At 42.2% G+C, this 11,871-nt stretch overlaps 1 protein-coding gene across 1 annotated transcript; it reads left to right on the top strand.

Annotated features, from left to right (window-relative positions):
• Positions 1-611: 611 nt before the first annotated feature.
• ccdc3a (coiled-coil domain containing 3a) lies at positions 612-11,239 on the top strand. Its single transcript, XM_067581416.1, has 3 exons — positions 612-1,528; positions 1,924-2,101; positions 9,181-11,239. Exons 1-3 carry the CDS (start codon positions 1,122-1,124, stop codon positions 9,484-9,486), a joined length of 891 nt encoding a protein of 296 aa, XP_067437517.1. The 5' UTR covers positions 612-1,121; the 3' UTR covers positions 9,487-11,239.
• The last annotated feature ends 632 nt before the right edge of the window (positions 11,240-11,871 follow it).

Below are 11,871 nucleotides of genomic sequence, written 5' to 3'. Positions count from 1 at the left end.
ATCCCCCCCCTCCCACCCCACCCCCACCCCAACACACACACACACACACACACACACACTTCCAACCAATTCTGTGATGAAACCATAGTCAAACCCTGTAAAGCTCCCTGCAAACACCCATGGATTAAGTATCCCAGATACCTATTCAAGTCCATCTCAGAGACCTCTATAACTCAAACAATGTCCCCTGCAGTACCCTTAAACCTCCTCAAGCACCCTATCAGAACCTCCTAACAGAAACCCTGGAGAACTTCCTCTGAATATGTTCTCCCATATCAGAAACCACTTTACTGCAGGATTGATTGGTTTTTCCCCTTTATAGTCCTCTGGATGCTTTCAGTGCTATATGGGATAAACTGATTTTCTAATAGCAAATCTCACAAGAATTGCATCCAACGCCAGCGTCTCTGAGTTTTACTTCAATTACAACTTTTTAATCCTTTAAACATAAAGGAAAAAACACTAAAAAAAAAAAAAAAGAAGTAATGTTTGAGGTTTGCCAGAACAGCTATTAATAGGCTATTAATATTTATTTATCTTAAATTAGGTTTTATGTTCAAAATCTTAATGTCCATCAATTTTATCAACGTCATCAGCTTTTTTTTTTTAAATAGCACTTAAATGCACTGACCGGCCCACATGGAAAGCTCACGTCGGAGCTTCGCAGCAGTCCTTAAACGCAGCATCGGTGCGCTCTGGTGAAGCCTCTCGCTCCCACAGCAGACGGATGAGATGGAAACACTGTGGAGACAGCAACAGGTTGGAGTTGTTGAAGTTTCTGCAAAATGATCTCGTTGTTTTATTTTCTCCTAAAAGTTTGGAAAAGCGAGAAGGTCTGAGTCTGTGCAAGATTTGGACAGTAGTGTGAAAAGTTACTTTTTTCTGTTTTTTTTGTTTGTGCTTTTGGTGAAGTACAGCATCCTTAAGCGTTCAGGTGACCATCACAAGTGTTTACTTCTCACACATGCTGAACTCACTTCAAGCGACTTGGATGCACTGAACAGACTGAGCTGCATAAAACAGTGAATTTTGAACAAAAGATAATTTTGAATTTTTTTGTCAGTGAAGCATCAGCACAGCGTTTATAATCTGCTTAAAGGATTTTTTTCGGGCTCTTCGGGATGTTTTCCACGGCTCTCCTCTTTGCAGCGCTCGGCGTTTTGGCGCATCTGGACACTTTTACGCACGGCTGCCAGCTGCCCTCCGAGTGGCGGCCGCTGAGCGAGGGCTGCCGGGCGGAGCTGGCGGAGATCATCGTGTACGCCCGGGTCCTGGCGATCCACCGCGAGCCCCTGGGCGGCGGGGCGGGCAGCCTGTATAACTCGCTGCCCTTCGGGTTCGGGTACGGGTACGAGGGCGCCGAGGAAGGGCTGCTGTACTCTGCGGAGGTGGAACTGCAGTGCGATCAGGCCTGGGGAAGCATGCTGGAGGTGCCAGCAGGATCCAGGCTCAATCTAACCGGACTGGGTTACCTGTCCTGCCAGTCCCACACCGTGATGGAGAACTATTCCTACTTCTTCTTCCTCAGGTGAGGTGCAGGGACTGGACACAATTCCCCAAGCAGTTCCCACAGACATTTAGACTCTAAATACTGATTCAAACTGTTCTTGCAATTAGGCTGCAACAGTCCAGAAATAAGTTTTATTGTTGCCCATAAATCTCTTTGCCAGACAGAAAGTGCATTTTGGAAGTTTGCACATTTAACTTGCATTCCAGTAATTCTTGAGTCTTTTCACTATTTGTGTTGGAACAAACTGTGATTTACCGTCAACATTGTAAAATAATTAAGAAGACTTTAAGTATTTCCATCAAGTTAGACTTGAAAATGTGTACATTTTACTTCCCTACATCTGTTGACGTCTAGAAACTCACAGCAACCTTAGATTTCTCCTCACAGCTCCTCTTCTTCATCTCCTCCTGCAGGATGGATGAGAACTACAACCTCCTCCCCCATGGCGTCAACTTCCAGGACGCCATCTTCCCTGACACGGCTGAGATCAGACGCACTTTCTCCAGCCTCTTCCAGTTCTCCAACTGCACCCAAGGGAGCCAGCCGTTCCACACCTTCAGCCCCGAGTGGGACACTCAGGAGGACAGCAGGGTAAGGCATCACAGTCATGTTGTTGAGGCCACACATACCATGTCATGTCTGATACAATGCAGTGCACAAACCATTCGAATGTCTAAATCTAAGGAGACTTCTTTAACATTGAGGGCTGCCACTCAGTTTAAATTGATAGTTGTAGTAATGCTCACTGTTTCTTTAAAATCGAAAAAAGCCCAAACAGGTTGCCCATTCCTCTCTGAAGTTTATAATTGCCACTTTTTCAGTCAGGTCAGTTTTTTTTTGGTGTTTGCAGGTCATATAAACAAACCTGACACCATCTCGTTACCATGGAGATAACAGATTAACAGTCCAGATGAACAGCAGGAAGCAGGGAAGTGGGGGGGGGGGGGACTAACAGGTATTGTTTGGGTTTCAACCATTGACATTCTCACTGCTGGCTGGACCTGAATCCACTGAGGGGGTAAAAATGAGAATGTGAGGGAAGTGTGTGTTGGAAGAAAAATTAAGCAGCAGAGCAAGGCCTTGGTTTGTGTGTGTATGTGTGTGTGTGTGTGTGTGTGTGTGTGTATGTGTGAACACTTAATCCTGACTTGAGTTGTGACTCCGCTGACAGGAATGTGGTGAGGATCAGTAGGAACACAGTTTAACTACCCTCTCGCACTGTGCAGAGCTACACACACACACACACACACACACACACACACACATCGTCACACCGGATTGATCCTCAGAAGGATAAAAGATACAAGAAAAAAAAACTACTCACACATATCCACACAGAAGAATTGATTCTACTCTTAATAGATTCCCAGCATGTGATAGGTCCCATGTGATCATGTGTCAGCCAGTTGGAGATCAAAGCAATTACTGATTGGTCGAGGTCCGTCCGTCTGGCTCCTCGGGTAGACAGGACGCTGGCCGTCCCAGGCTCAAAGGTCAAATAGCAGAGAACCACATCTTTTGACAGATAGCAGTTTGAAAGTGTGTCACTCTGTAGCTTCAGTCCATATCAGTCTAAAGCAACGTACCCTGCTGACCAGAGATAAGCTGAACCCTGTCGACAGAGGGAGGAAGGCCGGCTGCTGTGATTCAGGCATGTATTATCACACCTCCTCTGACTAGACAAGCAGGTCACACTTTAAACAAGACAGAACACAGTGGCTGGGGAGGGAGAGACACTCGGAAGCCCCTGCTTTGGGGGTTTGCCCCACATTTCAAGAGACTGACGTTGAGTAGATTTTGAATTGGTAGCTTGCATCAACGCTAAAAATACATTCAGAAAACTTTCAACGGCTTTTATGTGAACTTGTCTGTGCCATAATATCAAATTATGTGCATTTTTAGCCCACTTTTTCTGAATATTTCATAAATCTTGTCACTTAAAAATGGATGTATTCGTGTTTATTTGTGTCTTTGTATACTTGTCTTGACTGCTGTGAGACTTGACTTACTTGAAACTTAATTCCTTAAAGACCTGACTTGAAACTTGGAAGCAAAACCATTAAAATCTTAATTCTTGAGCTGGTAAAACACTGAAACAATAAAAATGAATAAGACAGCAACAGATAGGCCTGTACATTGAAGGGACTTGGTTTCAGCTCTGTAAAGAATAAAGACAGTATGAACACAGCTTCGAAATGAAAATGTTGTGTCAATTTGATGGTCAGTGTTCAGAGACCTGAAAGACTTGTTGAGTGTTGATTTGGGACTTGAGACTTGATTTGGACTCATCACAAAGGAATTTCGACTTGAATTGTCTCAGATGATTTGGACTTGTCTTAAATGTCTTGAGACTTGACTTGGACTCGCCCTAAAAGACTTGAAAACAATTGAAAAAGATTTGTATTGAGTAGCATTATTACAGTCATCTCAGACTGTAATTCTGATGAAGATGGATTAATGTTGCACCTTGGTCCTGACTGATCCTCACACTGCCTGCAGCATTCATAAAGGATGGCATGACCGACTGTTTCCCAGATTGATTTACAGCATTTTCTTATTATCAACAGTCAAACGTGCTGAGATATAGCAAGAAAAGTGCAGGAGGTGGTGACACCCTCCTCTCCCTTTCTCTCTGGGTTTGACTCCAGGGTCTAATGTATGAGGTCATAGGTTATTTAGGCAGGGGTTAAAGACACCGCTCATTTAGAGGACGAGCACTCGCATGTAGAGGTCGTGACCTTCAGGCGAGGTGGGACGCCAAACAGGTGTTTTGCTCCGGGAAGTATGCGATGGAAGGACCTACTTCGTCCTCTTTATGTCTCTCCTTACAGATCCGTGTTCTCTTGCCCTTTGCCTTTCGAATTTGAGAGAGAAAAAATTTGAGGAAAAACAAAGAAATCAAAAACAACAAGGAGGAGCCTTTTTCTAATTTCGCTATCTTGAATTCTTGAGTTTTGTCCAAAGGATCTTCAAAGTGCCTCCCTGGCTGCATCACTATCTTAATGCTTTGAGGTTTCAAGACATCCTTCAGCTGGAATCAGAACATAAAACAGCCCTAAAACGCTGTTTGCTTCTGGTTTCAACCTCGTGGGAACCAGACGCCCCTCCAGGAGGAGAGACAAGAGACTTCCTCCACTTCTCTGCCAAAACCTTCAATTAGCTTTTGTTCAGAGGCTCCTCTTACCAGTAGCACTCAAAGCAGCTTTTACCAAGGGCCAGAGGTAGAGACAGCCGTAAGCCCGCTGTTCATCTCTTTAATACACATTTCTTTTTTACTGATAGTCTGCGTCTTTTTCAAGATCTTTCTCGGGCACTTAGCTATTTATTTGAGGGGTGACATTTGAGACGAGTAAGATATAATTGGATGGGAAAGTAGAGACAAATTCCACGAATACTCCTTAATTAGCACATTTACATGTTTACATGCACTCTAATGATTTTATTCTAACTACAGTAAGGAAACACCCGCTGTAACTGTCATGTAAACACCTTGAAACAAGTTTGCTGACTCTCATAAACATTTTATGTGGACTCTCAGAGGGATAAAAGGAGGACAACACAGTCTGCCAGTTCCACTCAGTGCTTAAATACTAAAGCTCATGATGAATACAGTGTTTGACTCTGTGTGTGTGTGTGTGTGCATGTGTGTGTGTGTGTGTGTGTGTTAGGGAAATAAAGGAGAAAAGTGTGGAAATTAATGAAAAGTGCCTCTTTGTGTTTTCCGCTTTCTCCGTCTCGCCTTTGTTTGTTTTTTTCTCTCTCTCTCTCCGTCTCCTTTTTCTTCTTTTTATCTCTTCATCTCTCACTTTCTCTTTTCTTTTTGTCTCTCTTTTATAACCTCACCTCCCTACACACACAAAGCAAAATAAAACCTCAGGAAGAAGAGGAGAAACCCTGGCTTGTCTCTTTGACGTCAATAGTGAATCTCTAAAGACACTAAATGAGTGTGTGTGCGTGTGCGTGTGTGTGTGTGTGTGCGCGCGTGTGGGAGTAGTTGGGGGGCACAATGAGTTTCTATATCAAGTTAGAAGAAGAAATCCAGTCAGGCATTAATGCTCAGATATAACGCTCAGTCTGCAGAAATAAACGAACAGTATAGGTCAGGTTGGACAAACACAAAGACGCCCCTCACTTCCTTCTCCCCTTTCACTCTCTCTTCCTTTTAACGGTGTCAGTTTTCTTCATTTTATTCTCTTTTCATGGACGTCCATGGTCATAGTGAAAGAACTGTCACAATTGTGACAGGGGTTTATGCATTGCAACCCTACTATAATATCCTTCTCTATGTAATTGTAGACAGGCTGTTCTTGCTGACACAGTCTGATCACGTCCTGCATTGACATTCTCAGTCACCTGAGGAAGAGTTGCTCTTCTGTTTTTCCTCTCATATCGCACTAATGCACGAGCATCAAGCTCATCAAATGTGTCAACCACAATTTCTGACCATATTTACTGATGTCTTTCCCATAGATGTAATGCAGATGTCAAACACTAGCCAGTTGATCAGTCTTTGTGACTGAAGCTCCTGCCATCTGTTGCCCCAACAATGAACCCTCTTTCAAAGTCACTTAGATCTTTTCCTCTTGTCATCTTGACACAAAATCAGAATCAACTGGGCCTGCTCAGCATTTTAATACATGCCACAGAACATGATTGGATGTTAATTGCTTAATTGTACCATGCAGTGCACCTGTGTGGAAGCATCTGCATTCGTTATATTTCTCCACTCATTTTTAAGAACCATGGTGAGAGCGGTGGGAATGAATCAAAACAGAGAGGTTGCTGTCCATAAAACCAAAAAAAATGAGCTGAAAGACGCTAAAACAGAGGGAGCTAAGTGAATGGAAAAGTCAGATCATCTGTGGGTTCTTTACTATGAGCGACAACTACAACTTTCACATTACATATAGTCATTTCCATTCCATTGTTAAAGTAAAAATATAGATTAGTGCAGCTTTAAATGCATTTTAGTAGATTTCAAATACTTATTTTTTTTACAGTGTGCAGCCTTGATACAGAGTATTTGTCACAGGATACACTGTGTCTGTTTTTCTTTCTGTGTTACTGCCTTGTAAATTTTTGTACATTTGAAATTGAGTGCATTTTGCACATGCATGTGTGTGCCTTCACATGTCCTCTAAATACTGTTTATACAGATGATGCTTAACAGCAGGCAGGTAACACTCGGATGTTTTGACAGGTGCTGTGTGTTTGTGTGTGCATGTGCGCCCCACTGAGAGCCTTCCTATGAGCATGGACAGGGGTTCAAACTGTAACAAAAAAAGTATCAACATTATGTAATGTGGATCTTACTTTTTTGGGGAGATGAATAGGAAGAAGAAAAAGACGTCCCTTAAAGGGTTTGTTCATATTATATCCATATTATATAATAATATATTTTCTTTCCTATCTCTAGCTTTATCTATCTATTCAGAGATGGTTTTGATTTTTGTTGACCAGGTTTTGAGATATTTATCTCTGAGATTTATGCTTCTACCCTCACAAAATGGAGATGAATGAAATTTTGTTTGTAGTACTCACAGCATTGAAATTTAGCATTTAAAACACTTCATCAGTAGGCTGTCATCTCTTGACGTAGTGGTCTAAGGCACATACCATGTATTTGCAATGTGTTTGCAAATGCAACCTCTCTCTCTATGTAGTCTCAGTGTATTTAGACTATTTTTTCTGTATAAAAGAGTTCCAAAGTATTGATTAGCTGTCATTTTGGTGGACTAACCCTATTAAAATGAAATGTATACAGTATAGTCAATATTAGGACAAATACAAACACTTTCTGTAAACTTTGGAAACATGAAAAACCTTTTGTGCTTTCACAACTTTTCAAAAGTAATAGTTTTTGTTAATTATTAAAACTATATTACAATTTACAATTTAATGATGGATTTGTGAACATTTCTGGGGATAATCTCAGATCTCCGTCCTCCTGCATTGATCTTGGAATACCCTAATTTAGGCAGCACTGTGGAGCCTTTAGTTAAGCATCAGTTACTGAATGTGATGAGCTGAGTCACCTGTTAATTGAGGAACTGCCCCAAGCTTTAAAGGAATATTTAGATGTTTCGGGAAATACACTTATTCACTTTCTTGCAGATGTCTGTACAGTAAACATGGAGCTAGGGCCAGGAGTCCATTAGCTTAGCTTAGCATAAAAACTGGATATAGAGGGAAACAGCTATCCTGGCTCACGGTCACTGCACCAGTAGGAAACAACAACAACACTGAACTTCCTATAAAACCACAGCTTGTTTTTACATTTCAGCTTGTGTAAAGATTAAACAAATGAGATAGGTGGATATGTTTCAACTTTGCACTTAGCCATGCTATCATTTTTCCACCTGTTTCCAGTCTTTATGCTAAGCTAACCAAATGCTTCCGGGCTCTACTGAGCTCTGTACTCAACACACACACACATGAGTGATATCTATCTTTTCATGTAACTCTTGCCAAGAAAGCAAAAAAGCAAACTTCCTAAAATGTTGGACTATTACTTTAATATCTTAAGAAAATCTAAAGCTGGTGCCAAGACACATGTTAGAAAATGTGACAATAGCTACTGATACAAAACATTTTTGTGGAAAAACTCTGAGCCTAGAATTATTGTGTGTAAGTTTGGTGTTGGATCTGAAGTGGACTCATCTGTAGCCATGCGAGGCTGGTGTGAACAGGCCACAGTGAGTTTTCTTTAGACAGTATGTGAATGTGTTTGTGTTCATCATTGCTAAGTGGGGCTACTGTAGTCTGCAAGTGCACTTAGGTCACAGTGTAGAGCTCTCTGTGTGTCTGTATGAAGTACCGTAGAGATCAGTCTGTTTCAAAGAAAAGCAAATAATCACAGAAGTTCAAACACTGACTCACATACAGAATACACTGTGTCAACACAATTTATGGGGATACTGGTGCTGTGGACTCAAGCTACTGGGACACAAGTTACCACTGACCATAAAAAGTGTGTGCAAAAAGGGTGATGGTACTGTATGTGAAAAACGGTGTGAAGTTGAAAGATTTTCCTTGGTTTGTATATGTTCCTTTGACACTGAGTCACACATGAACACACACAAACACACACACACTCCCCACTGGGACTACGAGAGCACTCACCCCTATTAACCCTGCTGGTTCAGGTCAGCTCTGGTCCGCCAATGAGATGGAAAATTAGGGCCCCTGAAACATCAAAGTACGTGATCCTCACGATGTCAGGGAGGGATTGGGGGGGTCTGTGGGGTGATACATTTATGTTGCCTAGACACACGTGCATGAACCCATAACAGCACAGCATATATCATCCTCTTGTTTTTTTGAACCGGGTGTTGGGAGCATTGTGGTTAAATTTAAACGACGAGGGTCAGGAGCTCCAATTTATTTCCTCATCCTCCATGCTTCCAAGTGTGTTAGGTTTTTCAGAGGAGGATAAACATGAGCAAGGGAACAATAACAGCACTGGGGAGATCAAAAGACCAAAGTTTTTTTCCATTTTCTCTGAGAGGCTGCTGGGAAAATCACATCACCAGTGCTCCCACACTATACACAACCAGCTGACGAGATGGCAACTGGTGGGTTAAAGCAGTTTGGTTAGCCTGTTGAGAAAACAAACAACTTTCCTGTATGGTAACTTTACTGCACCACTTTCCCTCTCCTCTTCCCTCCAGCTGCTGTGTTCTTCAGTGCAGGCGGCGCTGTTCGAGGAGGAGGAGCGAGGCCGCAAGCTGCGGGAGCGCCTGACCGCGGCGGAAAGGAGAAACCGGCAGCTGAAGGAGCGCGTTCGCAAGGTGAAGCGTTCCCTGAGGAACGCCCGCAAGGCCACGCGCAAGGCCGAGCAGGAGGCGCAGGAGCTGCGAGAGAAGCTGAAGGCTGCAGAGCGCAGAGCGGGCCATCACATCAACGCCATAACGCAGGAGGAGCCTCCACCCGCGCGTTACACGAGCAAAGCAATACGCAAGCGCATGCAACTTTAACTAATCTCATCCACCCTCAACCTGCCAACCACCTGGACAGAAAGCTGGCTGTGGAGAGTGAGAGACTGCTGGGCGGTCTCTATGCAAGGGACAAACAAATATCAACTGCCACATATATGAGTAAACACTCTGTTAAAGTATCAATCTATATAGTTTTCTTGTAAATAAACTACACTACTCTTTCTCTCTTCTGCACCCCTGATAGCTATAACACAACATTGAGGGTCAGGATAATTCCTGGTCATCTGACAAAAGAACAAAACAGGTTTCCTGAAAGAGAATCAAACATTTATTTTCCTCAATGATTCCCCTTGCAGGTGGAGCAGTGCTTTAGCTCTGCTGCCTTCTACAACTGGATTCAGACCAAAGACTACAATTGAGACAGACAGCTGCTGCTCACTGCTCTTCTCAAGCCGTGATGGCGTACAGCAGGATAGAGTGTTTCTCTGCTCCAACACAAAGCATGGCAGGAGCTTAATGGTGTAAAGAGTGGCGTGTTATTGCGGTTGCCATTTGGCTGTATGATTGAGTAAAGAAATAAACAATAGCTCTGCTTATGCTGGTGCAAGACGATAAGAGCTAAGAATTTAGTTAAAGGGACACGTCATCTATTTAAGATGTGAAGGACAATTTACTAGTCACAGGGAGTATTACTCAGCATGTGAAACCAGTAATATAATGTCTTCTGTGGCTCTGGAGAAGCTGTGCCGAGTCTCAGAAATTTACTCATCTGGGTTTTCTCAGACTTCAAATTTTTAACATAAAGCCTGAAGCGGGGATGTTGAGTTTGAAAGATGTCGGTGTTTACCAGGCAGGGATGTTCTGATGAAAGATGCTATTAAGTTGCATTCTGGGAAGTGTAGGATATTAGGATAGGTGTTTGGAGGTTGATCCAAGCCAGGGACTAAAAATCAAGATATCTCGACCTCTGGTGATTCAATTTTGACCATTCTTTTTTTATATCTGGTTCTTGCAAGTTGCCTAACATTATAGAAGTGACATACTCATTCATTGGGATACCCCTTTAAACAGCCCTTTAAAGATGCACACCAGCGATTTAGAATGTCACTTTCATAAAGTTGAGGGTATTGTGAGAGACAGATTTAAAAAAGCAGCAGGGGTGGAGATATCTTGATTTTTAGTGCTTACTATGAGTTACACTCCAAACAACCCAAGATCCTACACTTCCCATAATGCAACTTGGTAGCATCTTTCATTAGACCCTTCCACGTGGAAAATGCCCACATTTTTTCAAACTTGACCAACCTCAGTTTTTAACACAAGCTTTCTGTTTTAAATTTAAAGTCTCAAGCCGATAACTACAATGACATCACAATTTTTTTTCAGACTTTCAGACAAACTGAATTTACCGATTACACTACAGAAGTAATATTCAAATTGTAGTGCTTTTTTTTAATCTTTATTTTTTTTCCGCTTTTTTACACATAGCGTATGACAATCTTCTGCAACCAAACAATGAAAACTCCTAAAAAAAGATACTTTTTTTCTGACCACAGCCTAATGGAGCAATAATAAGAGACATTACATTTAATTTTAACAATGCTGTGATTAATCAACTTTTCTTTCAAATGACAGTTTGAGCAGAGAGCAGGGTGACTGAGATTATGGGATGTTTGAGAAGAGAAAGTTCATTTATTAGACTGTTGTTGCCACAGTGATGATGAAACATCGGCTTGTATGTGAATGTTTTTGTATGAATGTTTTTCTGCATATAAAATTGAATTTGGATAAACATCAGTGTGAACGTGACAATGTTTTGAAGTAGATTATGAACATCTGGATCACTGGAATACAAGAAAATAAATAGACACACACAAACACACACACTGGTTCAGCTAAGCTGTCCAGCATCACGCAGCGAGTGTAAAGAGAGGTTAAGGTCAGAAGGAGACACTGTACGTGTAGTATTTGGGGAGAGAAAGTGTGTATGTGTGTGTGTGTGTGTGTGTGTATGTGTGTCTGGTCCATCAAGTGAATGGAATGTGTTTGTGTGGGCAGCAGTGTTCTGAACAGCGGGGCGTCGCTGAAATATTCCTCTAATTCAGCCTGGAAAACCGAAAGCCCTGGAGGGAAGCGAGCAACCGTCACATCATGAGACCACAGTGACCGCAAGGAAAACACATCACCAAAACACGACAAAACGAGAGGCAGCGTGGATGCGGAGAAAAAGAAATGTGTTCATCAAAAGCTGAATTGCTGTTTCTGTCCAGTGGGAGAAATCAAACGCTGTGAGATGATGAGGCGAGGATAGAGCAGGGACGCTAAACAATAAATGAATACAAACATCTCACTCCTGTTTTTCCATTCTGACAGTTTCCTTTTTGTAGGTGTGCCAGACCATCATCTTTTTGGTCTATACTTAGC

Source organism: Thunnus thynnus, chromosome 23, assembly GCF_963924715.1.
Source record: "Thunnus thynnus chromosome 23, fThuThy2.1, whole genome shotgun sequence".
Taxonomy (NCBI): domain Eukaryota; kingdom Metazoa; phylum Chordata; class Actinopteri; order Scombriformes; family Scombridae; genus Thunnus; species Thunnus thynnus.
This window is presented reverse-complemented; position numbering and strand designations above follow the sequence as displayed.